Source organism: Lepidothrix coronata, unplaced genomic scaffold (assembly GCF_001604755.1).
Source record: "Lepidothrix coronata isolate B3197 unplaced genomic scaffold, Lepidothrix_coronata-1.0 Scaffold263, whole genome shotgun sequence".
NCBI classification, from domain to species: Eukaryota; Metazoa; Chordata; class Aves; order Passeriformes; family Pipridae; genus Lepidothrix; species Lepidothrix coronata.
The window spans coordinates 792,783-807,270 of NW_016690443.1; the positions used below are offsets into that span (position 1 = coordinate 792,783).

General features: G+C 51.8%; 2 protein-coding genes across 6 annotated transcripts; one reads left to right on the forward strand and one right to left on the reverse strand.

The window, feature by feature from the left end:
* The first annotated feature begins 5,172 nt into the window (after positions 1–5,172).
* APOBEC2 (apolipoprotein B mRNA editing enzyme catalytic subunit 2) lies at positions 5,173–10,186 on the forward strand. Its single transcript, XM_017835809.1, has 3 exons — positions 5,173–5,570; positions 8,756–9,302; positions 9,846–10,186. Exons 1-2 carry the CDS (start codon positions 5,446–5,448, stop codon positions 9,294–9,296), a joined length of 666 nt encoding a protein of 221 aa, XP_017691298.1. The 5' UTR covers positions 5,173–5,445; the 3' UTR covers positions 9,297–9,302; positions 9,846–10,186.
* A 202-nt stretch (positions 10,187–10,388) lies between these two features.
* Positions 10,389–14,339, reverse strand: OARD1 (O-acyl-ADP-ribose deacylase 1). 5 transcript variants are annotated; one of them, XM_017835814.1, is made up of 6 exons: positions 14,297–14,339; positions 13,549–13,616; positions 12,841–12,985; positions 12,676–12,734; positions 11,877–11,989; positions 10,389–11,557 (listed from the first exon to the last, which is right to left on the reverse strand). In XM_017835814.1, the coding sequence occupies exons 1-6, from the start codon at positions 14,307–14,309 to the stop codon at positions 11,455–11,457; spliced, it is 501 nt and encodes a 166-aa protein (XP_017691303.1). In that variant the 5' UTR covers positions 14,310–14,339; the 3' UTR covers positions 10,389–11,454. The 5 variants fall into 5 exon arrangements, with proteins under 5 accessions (XP_017691303.1, XP_017691302.1, XP_017691304.1 ...); XM_017835813.1 differs by having other exon boundaries at positions 14,282–14,339; XM_017835815.1 differs by lacking the exon at positions 14,297–14,339 and adding an exon at positions 14,074–14,226.
* Between the last annotated feature and the right edge of the window lie 149 nt (positions 14,340–14,488).

Below are 14,488 nucleotides of genomic sequence, written 5' to 3' on the forward strand. Positions count from 1 at the left end.
GTTATGTTGATCCCATTCCTTAGTTTTCCCTCCTGGCTCAGGACTCCTTTGCCCAGGGCTGCTGCAAGCACAGGGTTGTGATGTGCCCAGGAAGGGCTGCATGAGAACAGGCCGTGGCACAGCCGAGGTTGGGAGCAGGGGCAGGACCCCAAAGCACAGGCACTGCCAGGAGGACCGGGGAGATCAAAAGCTATTGAAAAAAAAAGGAAAGGAAAAAGAAACCCTCTATATTTCAGGGGTTTCTCTGCCCGTCCGTTTCCACTGCACTTATTTCCAGCAGCCGTGTCTTGCAGGGAGTCCCCTGCCAAGGGACGGGCACACAGGGATGATTTGTCCCCCAGAGGAGCTGGGGTCTGGCTGCAGGTTCCATTCCGGGGAGTTCAGGCTGATTTAAGGGCGCTCTGCCCGTCCCTTCCCAGGGAGCGCAGCACAGCAGAGGAACAGGGATGAGCAGGGCCCTCTAGTGAGGCCGGGAGGGATTAAACGAGCCTCAATCTGCCTTTGGAAAGGGAAGAGAATTATTTAAATCACGTTTAAATTGGTGACTCTAGATCTGGTTCAGACCTGCAACATTTTAATAACATTTCCACTTAAATAGATGGGCTCATATTTGATCAGCTTTCATAAATTAATCCTATTTCTCCTTCTTCCCACGTTTTTTCTGCAGGTAACGGAAAACTGGAATTAAGATTAATGGATTTTTTCCATGTTTCCCCTCCCCATTTTCCCAGCTGCTGGGACTGGCTGACTGGTTCTCGTTTTCATTTCAGTTCCTCCTCCTTCCCCCATCCCACCTCTAAGTGCAGCAGGAGCCTCTCTTTGCCTCTTGCCTTTTCTTGCAGGCAGCAAAAATAGCAAATGCTCCTCCATGTGATATCCAGAAGAGCTTGAAATCAATTGGCAAAATTAAATTCAGTGAAACACCCTCTTGTATTAATATTTAAAGCATTGTTTGGTGTATTTGCTGTTTAAACAGATACGCTAAACCCCTTTGCATAAAAACAACTTTAATGACATTTCAAAGTCAGCTGGAGAATTTCTTAGGCAGACTGTGCAGTGCAGACCCAAACCAGCCCCTGCCTTGGGGGGCCTCGAGGGGCCCTGGTGTCACAGGATCATGGGATCATGGAATGGTTGGGGCTGGAAGGGACCTTAGAGACCACCCAGTCCCACCCCCTGCCATGGGCAGGGACACTTCTGCTAGACCAGGCTGCTCCAAGCCCTGCCCAAGTCTGTGTTTGTCCAGCCCCCCCAGATTAGCTCATGGAATGGACACGACATTCCCACAGGAACGTGTCGTGGTGTCCGTGACTCCCCAGTGGGTCAGACAAAGGCCACAAAGGCCAGAGGCCAAAGGCCAAAGGCCAAAGGCCAAAGGCCAGCTGTCCTGGGGTCATGGCACTTGGAGCCAAGAGCCACCTCGCAGGTCACCCTGTCTGTGATGACCCTCCTTTCAAACCTCAGCCTCTCTTTCCAGAGAGACAATTTGCTATTAAAGTGATGGTTACACTCGATGTCAGTGAGCACCTCCCTGGCTGCTGCATCCACAAGACTGTGCATAAACAACACCTTTCTGCCTTTCAGCCCAGCCTCATTTCCCAAGCCCTGTCTCATTCAATAATTCACCAGCTGTTCCAGAAAACACTCTGGCTGCAGCAGGACGGGACTTTAATTGATTTGCTGATGTCTGGAGCCGTGTTCAAACATGAAGTCGATGCCAGGGAGGGTTTGCTGCTGTGTCCAGGTGAGGCAATTGCCCTCCCCTGGCCCTCCCCTGGCCCTCCCTCCACAGGTGCTGCAGGACATAAATTCCTGTGCTCTGACCTTCCCCCCGAGCTGCTCCAGGAGCCCTGCAGCAGGAGCCCAGCAGGGAGGAGGCTGTGCTGCTGGGAGCTGTCATTAAGTCCCAGTTGGGCTCTGAATTAATTGGGGAGGCAGCAGAGCCTGCCAAGGCTCCTCGCGTCACAGGGGGGTGTGAGGGCTGGGGGTGGAGAGCCAGGGTTTGGCTGAGAAGATCAGGCAGGTACAGAGCTGAGAGCATCACTTGTCCCTGCCCCAGGGCTCCCCTCAGCCCAGGTGTAGCACCTTTCACCAGCACTTGGGTCAAACCTGTGGGACACGAGTGTTTCCAGCCCCTTCCTTTAAACCTTGGCTTTGTGGCCCTGCAGCGGGAGGAGAGGGACAGGTGAGAGCCCCCAGGGGCTTCCTTCCAGGAAGGAAGGAAGGAAGGAAGGAAGGAAGGAAGGAGGGAAGGACGGAGGGAAAGCTGCCCCTGCACATCACGCTCAGTGTTTATTTATTTATCACGTAGCAGTAGTTACAGCTGGAAAAAGCAGGAGGGGGATTGCTGCCAGACAATGTCTCCAGGAGACGTTTTGTTAGTGCCACCAGCTGTCCCCTCGGAATAGAGAGCACGGCTGAGCCATGACTCACACCCCCAGGCTCTGATTTCACTCTCCCACCTATCCAAAAATGTTCCACCAGCCCGAGAACGCCATAAAAGCCACCTTTTCCTGGCAAAGCCTTTGCCAAGCAGGTGTGTGTGCTCAGGACAGGGAATAGGCAGGATAACTTCGGGAACTCCTGCTGTGAGGGGGGCTCAGCTGGAGAAGAGGAGGCTCAGGGGGGACCTTCTCACTCTCTGCAACTCCCTGACAGGAGGGGGGAGCCGGGGGGGGTCGGACTCTGCTCCCAGGGAACAAGGGACAGGAGGAGAGGAAATGATCTCAAGATGTGCCAGGGGAGGGTCCTGTTGGACATCAGAAGGAATTTCTCCATGGAAAGGGTGGTCAGGCCTTGGAAGGGGCTGCCCACAGAGGTGTTGGAGTCCCCACCCCTAGAAGTGTCCAAGGAAGGAATGGATGTGGCTCTCAGTGCTCTGGACTGGGGGACAAGGTGGGGATTGATCACAGGTTGGACTCAATCCTGGAGGGATTTTCCATCCTCAATGATTCTGGGATTCTATGAACAAATTCAGAGCCAGTGAAATAAAATATCAAATCACTGGGGAGTGGGGCAGGTGAAGGGAAACCTTGATAAAAAGGCTGCTGGCAAGTGCCTGACTTGGGGTAACCTGAGTCTCCCTGAGGCCCTTCCATGAGCCCCGGCCCCTCTCGGCACTCGGTGCCCTCGGCCTGGCTCACAACAAGCTGATGGAAAAAACCTTCCCTGGCTGCCTCAGGCACTAATCCCAGGCTCACACAGCCCTGGACACACATGCACACGTCGGGGGAGCTGGGGTCACTTCAAAACCCCCAGCAGAAGTGCCCAAAGCCCTCACCCAGCCCAGGGCTGCACCGGGGGATTGACAGCAGCTCCAGGGTGCCCGGTTATAATTTTGGCACAGGCAGACACTGCAGGGGGGGATCATGGCTATCCCATGCACTGCCCTACAAGGAGCTGGGAAGCAGCTGGGGAAAGGCTGGAGAGAGGGAGAGTCTCGGTGCCACATTCCCCAGATTAGATTAGAGCTCAGCCCTGGACCCTGCGGAGGGGCCAGGCTGGTGAAAGCTAAAGGCTGCAGGAAAGGTGGGACCCCAGCCACCAAGAGCTTCCAAAAATAAAGCAAAGTGGGTCAGAGGGACTGAAGAGGGGCTGGAATGCTGCTTTAGAGCATAAGCGTTAGAAGGAAACAAGCTGTCAGTCACTGAGAGAGGATTCCCCTCCCCAAAGGCACCGCCTGAAATGTCAGAGGTGACAGGACCGGGCCAGGGGAGCTGCAATCGGAGCGTGGTTACCACGCAGGAGGCAAAGACTTCACCTGCCCTCCAGGAAAGTATTTTAAGCTTGAAAATAAATAAAACTCTGCACCATGAAAGATATATGTTCCATGAATAGGATGTCTTGGAACTTGTCAAATCTTTGGAACTTGTCAAATCGAGCTGTTGTCACAGAACTCCCTGTGCTCTGTCAGTCACCACATAAACAACCCTCATCACCAGCAAACAGAGGGAAAAGTTATCCCAAAAACTGCAGTAATGATGTCATTGAGGAAAAGCTCCAAAGGATATTCAGCACAGAAAGGCAGGCTGATAGCAAGGGGGCTGGAGGAGGTAGCAGAACTATTATAATAATTTATTACATATTGTAAATTATCTATTATAATGTATTATTAATTTCCTATGATAATAAATGATCTGCCCAATTGCATAAATTTATTCCACTTTGTGATAGTGCAGGCTCCTCCAAAGCCTCTAAAAAGCTGACTATAACAGGATCACAAAGGCTGACTTTGGCCCCAAGGCAGGTATTCCCACCTATTTGATCTCTGTGGAATACAGTTTATCCTCCCCAACACTAAGAGTGGTATTTCCACTAAGTACCGACTGAATACTCAATCAAACACAGCTGCATATTTCATATGGATCCAAATCTTGATGGTGGTGGGTTCTGAGCTAAGTGCAGAGCCCACAGTACTGAAGACTTGATTTCCAATGTGCTTTGGTTCCAACATGACTCCTGCACAGCCACAGACTTCCCACTCCTTTGCCCAGTGGCGTGCTAGGATCAGTCTCTGGGAAAAACCTCACCCAGGTTTTCCTTAAGCTTGGCTCATGTGGGATTAATACTAAGTTCAAATGATTAAAATTTAGAGTGAGAAATTGGAAGAATTTCTTATAATGCCGAAGGAAAATAAAAAAGAGAGAGAACCTCCCCTAGCCCAGAGATATCCCAGGACACTGGGAACTGATGGGACACTCAGGCAACGGGGAGGAAAAGTACAGAGCAAGGGGCAGAACCAGCACTGCTGCCCACTGTGAATTCCAGTTGGACTTTCTCATATTTGGGAAAAGGTTCTGGCTTGCATTTCCAGCAGTAGGATCTGACAGCAGCTCCAACAATGGGATTTCACCCTGTCCAGCTCCTGTGTTCAGTGCCCTGTGCAGGGTGGGAGGAACCACAGGTCTCCTGCTCCTCTGGGCACTGCTGCTGGGATGCTCCATGAGGCCAAATCCACCAAAACCAGGCATTTTTCAGCAAACCAAATGGCTCAGCCTCGTGCCTGAGCCGGACCAGTGGTCCTTCAAGGTCAGCAAGAGGATCAGCTGGCAGAGGAAGGAGATGGAGAAGCTCCAGCTCTCCCTGTGCCAGGTGTCTGTCACAGGAACGGATAAATACACACTTGTGCTTCCAGGATTTCCACCCATTGCTTATCCCGCCCACAGCGAAGTTGTCACTTAATTTGAAATTAAAAGGGGAGCAGGAGGGATTGTTGAAAGGAGCTGGAGAAAGCAAGGGAAGGAGGTGACACCCGAGAGCCCTGGGTCACTCCACCCCAACCAGCCTCTGTCGCTGCTGCTTTGTTCCATATTTAGTTCCTGACAACTGTGCCTGGGGCAGGAACTCCCAGCTCTGTTTTCCCTCCTCTCTGAGCTCCCAGAGCTCTCAGAAATTGCTCTTTCTCTCTCCCAGTGGCCACAAGTCAACCCCACTGTAGTGCAGAAGATGGCAGAGAAGCAGGAGGAGCCCAGCAATGCCCAGAACGGGGAACCCGACAACGCAGAGGAGGGCGAGGGCAAGAAGAAGAAGGTGAAGAGGGAGGACCTGCCACCGTTTGAAATCGTGACAGGGTAAGAGATTTGGATTTAAACACGGGCTGGGAGTGAAGGAGGGATGTTCAAAGGGCTCTGCCTCAGCTCTTATGGTGGGCAATTAAAGCAGCATCTTCTGCCAGTGCATTTCTGAATACGGTTAAAATTTATTTGGGGTTTTGTTAGAAGTTTTGCAGAGCTGTGAAAGGTGGATTCGCACCAGGCAGACACACAAATCCACTGGTTTTATATCAGTGGGGCTGTTTCTGCAGCGCTGGTTCCCTCCCAGGGCAGGCAGTCCTGGCATTGCTGGCTGAGGGTATCAGGATGGAGGGATTGGCCTTGATGGGAGCTGAATATTGATTTCTAGCTGTGATCAATGGCTCTTGTCAGAGAGTTTCTCTACCTGTGGATTAGGAAAAACACCCCTGCTATGGCTGATTTGCTTGATAGGCCTGAGGGACAGATATTTCAAGAGACCTGAAGGTTCAGAGTTTCAAGGGCTCCACAGCCACAGCTGGAACCCGACTTTCATAAAAAGCCCAGCTTGCAGAAAGGTTCCAAAACAAGAGACAGTTTTCAAGGCAGTGGAGCAGCAGTGAGCCTGGCCCTTGGGAAAGGCAGAGACCACTGAGACCTGGTGGAAGCTGAACCCTCAGCCATAACTGACAGCTGCAAGTAGGAAAAACCCTCAGGATCTGCTCTCTCCAAGTTTCCAAATGCTCACTGCAGCAGTAGCAAGATGCCCCTCGTCATTCTCCCCTTATCACTCACCAAGGCAGGGCCCAGCAAACAAACCAAAGCCATGATTTCTTCCAGCTGCTGGAACGTAAGGCTCAGGCCAGGCTCTAAAATCCCCCCTGGGATCCTCCTGCCTGTGCCACGGGCACTGGTAAGGAAGTTTCTGCAGATAAAATTTGGCTGGTGTTCTGACAAGGATGAGTGAGGCAGGACAGCACCTCTGGCTGTCACAAAATTGGGTTACATTCCTGTACAGGGGTGAAAAAACCCTCCATTTTCTTCTCAAAATGTGTCTGCTCTGAAAAGATCCTTTCTTGGGGTGATCTCTGTCACACACAGTCATAGAAATAACAATGCCAAGCAGTGGCTTTTAAGAAAAGCATGTCCCTCTCCTAGGAATGGAGCTAAGGCACCAAAAATTGTGGATATAAGCCATTGGACCAACTTTTGAACACTTAAAACATGTACTAAAATGACTGTCAATGAGGACATTGGATTTTTCAGCCTTAGCACTCAATTTACAATTAGAAATGCAGAGGAACTGAGCAGCATCTTCAAACTTCCTTGCTAACCCCAAGGATCTGTGCTAATCATGGCTGAAAAATACTTTCTCAGCATCATCTTGCAATTAAATTATTTGTTGAAATGCCTCGAGTGTTAGAGGATTTGACAGGATTTTCTACCCTGGAAAGGTGAGAGTGGGGAAGTGAAGCAGAAATCCCTGAAAGAGGTACAGAAACCCCAGGGATTTTTACTTTCATTTTAGGGACACTGAGAGTTCAGGACAGGCCTTGACCTGTGATCTCGGTGGGGATTTTTCTCACGATGTACAAATTTTCAGCCAATCAAGCCAGTTATGTGCATGATGAGGAAACACCCAACTGCAGCCATGGAAGCATTTAAACCCAATTACGTGTCATGTCAGCTTTAGCCCTGGGATTAGGGGCATCTCATGACTCACGGCCAAGTTCTCAGGCTGCTGCTCCCAGCTCGGAGGAGCCCGGCTTACAGGAAAGCATTGGGAAGCCAATTACTCAGTTTAAGAATATTAACCCCCCTTTTTTTGTCGGTATTCGGCTGAACACAGACCTGGGTGACTGTAATCCCAACCTGTGAGCATTTCCTCGTATCTGACACACTGTTCACACTTTCCCCAGGTGTAAATGAGGCTCCTCACAGCAGTGAGAAATGACCCCTTGGCTTCTGTTGGTCATTTACAGCTCATTGAGATAATCCCCATTTCAATCCCCTCATTAGAAGTTCTCCTTCCCCTCTCCTGCCCAACACACAGTGCCAGGGTCACGTTGGGCAGCTGCTCTTTCCCTCAGCCCACCTGATTTCAGCACCTTAAATCACATTATTTGGCCAGGCCAGCGAGATTCCCACAGACTCTCAGTTCTGCCTCAAAGTTTCAATCTTTTTTGCCTCAATATGATCTAACAGGTGACAAAAGACTGCTAATCAGGGAAAACTTTGACAAATTAGGTTTGAGCATTTAGAAATCCCTGAAAATCACCATTTAATGATGCTTTTCAGAGCAGTTGGAGAATGAAGGTTTCAATTTTTACCTTCCCACCCCCTCAGGTGAGTTGTGTCACAGCAGGTGATTTATATTGAGAGTATTGTGGGAGTTCAGTGCCTGCAAATAATTTTTAAAAGAACTTTCCATAGACATTTTTGCTCTCTACAACTCCCTGACAGGAGGCTGGAGCTGGGGGCAGGAGGTCAGGCTCTGCTCCCAGGGAACAAGGGACAGGATGAGAGAAAACAGCCTCCAGCTGTGCCAGGGGAAGTTCAGGAGGAATTTCTTCAGGGAAAGGGTTGTCAGGCATTGGAAGGGGCTGCCTTAGTGTTGTTTATATTCTCTATTGGAAAGTTATTTATTGGAGTGATGTATATTCCATGCTGCTGGGAGCACAGATTGAGGTGAACATCCCAGATAATCTCAGACACACGCCGAGATAAGCAATAAAATCCATCTGGAAGGGCTGACTAAATCCATCTCCAAGACAATCCATCCCAGAGTAGTCACTGCTGCTTCAACTGCTCGTGAAAACCCAGATCCAACCCCCTTGCTGCTGTAACCCCTTTGCTGTCAGAGAGTTAAATCAGGCAGGAAGCTCCAGGTGACCTGATGTATTTAAATACATGATGTTATTGTAACACAACTTATTGTGGCCTTACAGAGTTTGCTCTGGAACAAGGCAACGGGTGGCTTCTGTCAGTCACCACAGCTGGCCTTCAATCACCAATTAAAGAATTGTCAGCCAAATAACCACTCATTATCCAGGACAGAGAGCAGGAAACCTTTTCATAGCAAGGTTGGATTTGAGCTTGGATATTTTAGTAGACAAGAGTCACAAGGCAGACAAATACAGGGAGATGCAGCGGCTTGTCCACGGTCCCCCCGGGAACTGCCCCAGTGCCCCAACCCCGACCTAAACCTGCCCCTGAGACGCTTCTCTGCTCTGCCCTCTCCCCAGGGAACGCCTCCCAGCCATATTCTTCAAATTCCAGTTCAGGAACGTGGAATACAGCTCCGGCAGGAACAAAACTTTCCTGTGCTACGTGGTGGAGACGCAGGGCAAGGAGTCGGCGCCGTGCCGGGGGTACCTGGAGGACGAGCACGCGGCCGCCCACGCCGAGATGGCCTTTCTGGACACGATCCTGCCGCGCTGCGAGGCGGGCGGGCGCTGCTCCGTCACCTGGTACGTGTCGTCCAGCCCCTGCGTGAGCTGCGCCCAGCGCATCGCAGACACCCTGCGCAGGAACAAGGCCCTGCGCCTCACCATCATGGTGGGCCGGCTCTTCATGTGGGACGAGCCCGAGGTGCAGGCCGCGCTCCGCAGCATGAAGGAGGCCGGCTGCAAGCTGAGGATCATGAAGCCTCAAGACTTTGAGTATGTCTGGCAGAACTTTGTGGAGCAGGAGGAAGGGGAGGAGGTGAAGTCGTTCGTGCCGTGGGAGGACATTCAGGAGAACTTCCAGTACTACGAGGAAAAGCTGGCTGAGATCCTGCACTGAGCTCACGTGAGTGAGGATTCCCACGTGGTCACTCGTCTCCTGTGTTAAATTAACTCTCCTCTCTTATTAAGCCATAACCCAGAGCCAATTTCAGTCACAGTCACTCAGGTGGACCTGGCTGGGTTCACCTGTACCTGAACACTGAGAATAACCTCAGGCAGTAACTTTCCCCTTGCAGGGCAGGAACATGGCAGGAGCTTCCCCCAGCAGATTCCTAAGGGATTTAGAGCTTTTCTTTTTTCTCCTCCTAGCAAACACCTCCAGGAATAAAGAATTAAAAGGTATTTGAGTCACAAGGTGCCACCAGAACACCTGGTTTTCCCCACATGGATTATATGCAGGACACAGGTGGAAACAGGGAGAGGAATGTAGTGAAAAGTGGATTTTCCTCACCCCACGAAGTCTAACCCCCTAAAAAAACACCATTAAAGGAAATCACAATTGCAGTTGCAAAATTCCCTGAGTTTTTGGATGGGGTACTAAACACTCACCTATTTGAGCATGAAACACAAAGCATTTAAAACTTCTAATATGTATCTCTTCATCCAGGACCTACTCAGAGATCTTTGAAGAGAAGTGACAGACCTGGACACCTGGGACACTCCACTTCCCAAAGCTTTGACTCCAGCAGGATGGAGAACCAGCTTCTGGAAGACAAAGCCCTGTGGGACTACGAACACAGACCTTTGGTGTTTGGGATTTTTTTGGGTGTATTTTGTTCCTCCCCCTCCCTGCCCCAACCAAACCCATGCTGTGGTGAAAGGGATGGCAGTGACCTACAGGACAGGCTGTGGGATCACATTCTGGGAATACTTCATGGGAAAAGATCTTAGAACAAAGATGCTGGTTAGATAAATACATTAGAAAGTCTGTACTTCAGAAATGGGAAAGAGGTTTAAGGTGAAAAAGAGGTTTTCTCCCTCTGTTCTTCCCAACAGTCAGAGCTGTGATTTAATTCAGAGCCAACAGCTCTGCTTTAAATTGTGATGGAGCCCAACAACTTGATTTCAAACACATCGAACACCTTCTCCCCTTGTGCAATGATATTTGGGGTATAAAACTGGGAAAAGCAAAGCAAAATAAAATGGGAAGTCACTGCAAAAGCCAAAGCCCTGTTTATTCCTTCTTCTCTACTTGCAAGAAGTCCTAAATTGAACCTGCTTCCCAACTGTTATGTCCCATTTTTACATTTATTCAGCACACCTGGCACTTTTCTGGGCATTCAGTACGAGAAGTGAAAAAGATTTGTTATTGTGGGAGGGTGGGAAACCAAACATGAAGGAAATGGGGAGTCTAGTTCCAGAACTGAGCAACTGTCACAAACTTTCCAAAATCAGGTGTTTTCCAACAATCTGATGAACGAGGGGTGTTACTGACTTACCTCTGCTGTGGGTGACGAACTCCAACCTGAACTACAAATGCAGTGAACAAAGAAACGTGAAGATCCAACTTCAAACTCCACACTGGGAGTTTTTCAGAGCACGAGTCATTCCCACGTTCGGATTCCCCAAAAACTCAGCTCTGCAGACTATAAATTATATAGATACGGTATAAAACACACCCCCAAGGTGTATTTACACACTTCCAGCTTTCCCCCAGAAGAGCCACAGGGATGAGCTCTGATCCAACAGCAGGGCACCATTTATTTAACATCACAGCATGATCCTCAGTGAACACAAAATCATCAACCCCTATTTGTGGCTAGAAGGGAGAAATTAAACTGTTACACCTGTAAGAACAGGCGAAGTGAACGAGTGCCGGGTAGGACATTGCAAAACTTGAACAGCAGTGACAGGGCTCCCTGGGGCAGCTCCTCAGCACCGACCCCAACGAGAAACCAAAACCCAAACAACTCCCCCGGCGGCAGCAGCTCTGTTCAGCTGCCCAGGAGCCGCAGGAGCTGCGTGGAGGCCCAGTGACACCTGGTGGCTGCTGGGACAGACTGGGAACACCCCGAGGGTTTCCACAACACCGCTGCCACCTTCTAGTTAACACCCAAATTAACTCCTCTGGAGCTTGTTGCTGCTGGAAGCCTCTGTCACTGTCCCACGAGTGAGGGACCCCCGACGCAGAACGTGCTCCCCAGGCAGGCCCCCCTTGGCAGTTCACAGCTTCCACTCCCAAAAGTGGGGGGAAAGGGGCTCTTTGACTCTTCTGCTCACAGGCTGTAAACTGTGATCTTGATGTCAGTGTTCTCAAACACTTCCCCAAGGATCGCTGAAACTTTATCCCACTGCAGGCCATCAAGTCCACATCCAATCCTGGAAGATAAGACATCCCAAGAGCTGGAATGGCCTCATGCTGTGCCCAACCAGCCCTTGGAGCAGCTGCAGTTTGAAATGGCCCCAGCTCAGCTCCCCGTAAACCAACAGAACACAGTGAGAACAAGGAAACAACTCGAATTTGTTCTGTTGGGACTGAAGTGCACCGAGAAATGCAAATTTCATCCGCCCAGTTGAACAGAGGAGTTGGATAGGGGTGCATACTTGAATTCTTCTTTCGCAGCAGGGGCTCATCCTGAAACATCTTTCTAGGCACGAAACACCCAAGTAGTGCCATCCCAGTCCCTGGTTCCCTCACCTGGGCATGGAGATGTCCGTGACCCCGTTGTGCAGGCAGTGAGCTCTCATGGCTTCCAAACTCTTCCGCATGCTCTCGTACGTTGGTTTGTGAGACACCTTCTGCTTTGTAATCTGTGTCGCAACAGAAAAGGTCAGCTGAGCCTTTGGCACGACCACTGCAGACTACTGCCTGTTCTAGAACATATTCCATGACATTCTCAAAATCCCTACCCGGATTTGCTACTGTGGAAAGACTTGAACAAAGCACTACGTTCACAGCTTAAAATACTCTAATTCAGCAGCCAGTTCTGCCCATGTAAAGGTTAAATGTACATGCACAGGAACAGCCTGGCTGCTCCTCAACCAGCAGTGTTTGAGTAACACCTCTCACACCTCTTGCTGAGACAACCTTTGCAGAAACTCCCTCCCTGTGCCTGAAGAGAGCCCACAAGAAAGATGGAGAGAGATTTTTTACAAGGGCCTGGAGTGACAGGACAAGGGGGAATGGCTTCACACTGACAGAGGGCAGGGTTAGATGGGATACTGGGAAAAAATCCACAGGTTGCTCAGGAAAGGTGTGTCTGTCCTGTCCCTGGAAGTGTTCAAGGCCAGGTTGGACAGGGCTTGGAGCAAGCTGGGATAGTGGAAGGTGTTCCTGCCCATGGTAGATGGTGGGACTGGATGAACTTTAAGGTCCTTTCCAACCCAAACCTTTCCAGGATTCCATGATTCCATGAACATAAACCCCAGATATTAAAGACTTCATGATACTACAGTTTGTCTACAGAGAGGTGCCCCAGGGACATCCCAACTCTTACCAGGTAGTAAATGTATCTGTCATCTCTCTGCAGAACAGCCACCTCCCCCGTCTTCTTCTCTGTGAGCAGAAATCACAGCACGTTTAAAACACCCACATCCACTCCCCGAGCCCCGAGCAGCTTGGAGCACCACCCCTCCCTGCAGCTCCTGCAGGTACCACTCACTTTGGTCCAGCAGCTCCTGGACACCTCCAAACTTCTTCTTGAAGAGCACGGCGATGCCGGCGCCCATGCGGCAGTCCTCGCTGATGCAGTGCGCCAGCGCGTCCGACGGCGGGCACGAGAACAGGTCCCCCTTCACCTCCCGCAGCTGGGCACGGTCAGCAAAGAGAGCAGAGACAGCACAGGTGGGCACAGAATGCCCTGGGCACAGGGAATGTGCCCAGCCTGCACAGGCTTTGACACGTGCTTCACTAACAGACGAGCCGGCGCGGATTACAAACCCCACACAGAGAACTTCAAACTCCATGTACAGAATGACAGGCCCCACATAGAGAATTACAAACCCTGTACACATAATTACAAACCACTACACAGGTAACAGGTATCACGTGCCAGCCCGGCAGTTAATCTTACAAAATCAAAGCTTAAAAGTATGTGACAGAGCACAGCTGGATCAATGCACACCCCCTGGCACCACCAGTGTGTCAGTGCTGGGTGTTTGGGCAGCAAGGTGAGCTCTGTGCTGTTGTGCAGCATCCGCACCACTGACAGAAGTACAAAAGCACACGAAAATCTGCACTAGCAGCCACTTTGCCCCCCAAAGCTGCAGGATGCAGCCAGTGCCCTGCTGTTGGGGCTGTAATCGCGGGAAGGCCTCTTTGCAGAGACACGTGTCACAGCAATATCCCACGTAACCCATTTCCTACGCACTCTCTCCTCCTGATCCTTGGAGAAGTGGGTGGCCATGGTAACGTGGGGGATGGAGAAGGCTCCTGCGGCTGGAAAGATGAGAGAAAAACAGTTGTTAGGAACGCCAAGGCTGGCAGCAGGCTGGTGTAGAGGGTGCAAGGCTAAGCTGATGTATCTGAAACAGCTCAAGGGGAGGCCGGTACACCTAGGGAGGCCTGTGCAGGCCTGTGCGCCTGCTGCGCCCACAGCTCCGGCCGGGGTGGGGGGGACCGGCCCTGGGTCACCGCACAGCAGGCACCGCCAGGCTGCTGCTACCGCCCTCCTCCTCCTCCCGCCCCTCAGGGCCCCTCCGGCGCCGCACCCGCGGTGAGCACAGCGATCCGCCGGGCCGGGGCCGCGGCCTGCGCCACGCCGAGCCTGCCCAGCACCGCCCACATCGCTCCGGCCTCTCCGCAAGGGCGGCCCCGCCTCACTGGGACTCCGGCGGTACCGCCTCACGGGGGCATTGCCGGTACCGCCTCACACAACATGGCGGCACCGCCTCACCCCACACGGCGATACCGTCTCAGCCAACACTGCGGCCCCGCCTCACGGGGACATGGCGGTACAGCCTCAGCCGACACTGAACCAGAGCCACTTCACGGCGACGGGGCTCTACCGCCCCACACAACATGGACGATCCCGCCCCACACAACATGGACGATCCCGCCCCACACAACATGGCGGCCGCGCCGCTCTGTGCGCGCGGGCGGACCCTTCTCTATGGTACCGGCCCAGAACATTCCGCGCCGAGGGGCGGGGCCTGTCGTGCCCGCCCCCGACNAACATGGCGGCCGCGCCGCTCTGTGCGCGCGGGCGGACCCTTCTCTATGGTACCGGCCCAGAACATTCCGCGCCGAGGGGCGGGGCCTGTCGTGCCCGCCCCCGACGCGCGAGAGTGGGCGGGGCTCCCTCGCGCGTG

Bases quoted from the DNA above. Each gene is read 5' to 3' on its own strand.
- APOBEC2 (XM_017835809.1), top strand. From the start codon at position 5,446: ATGGCAGAGAAGCAGGAGGAGCCCAGCAATGCCCAGAACGGGGAACCC. The intron at 5,571-8,755 runs GTAAGAGATTTG...CCCTCTCCCCAG, and splicing joins CCGTTTGAAATCGTGACAGG to GGAACGCCTCCCAGCCATAT.
- OARD1 (XM_017835810.1), bottom strand. From the start codon at position 13,192: ATGTGTACAGGGTTTGTAATTCTCTATGTGGGGCCTGTCATTCTGTAC. The intron at 11,990-12,675 runs GTAAGAGTTGGG...GTTGCGACACAG, and splicing joins ACAGATACATTTACTACCTG to ATTACAAAGCAGAAGGTGTC. The intron at 11,558-11,876 runs GTGAGGGAACCA...CTTATCTTCCAG, and splicing joins ACGGACATCTCCATGCCCAG to GATTGGATGTGGACTTGATG.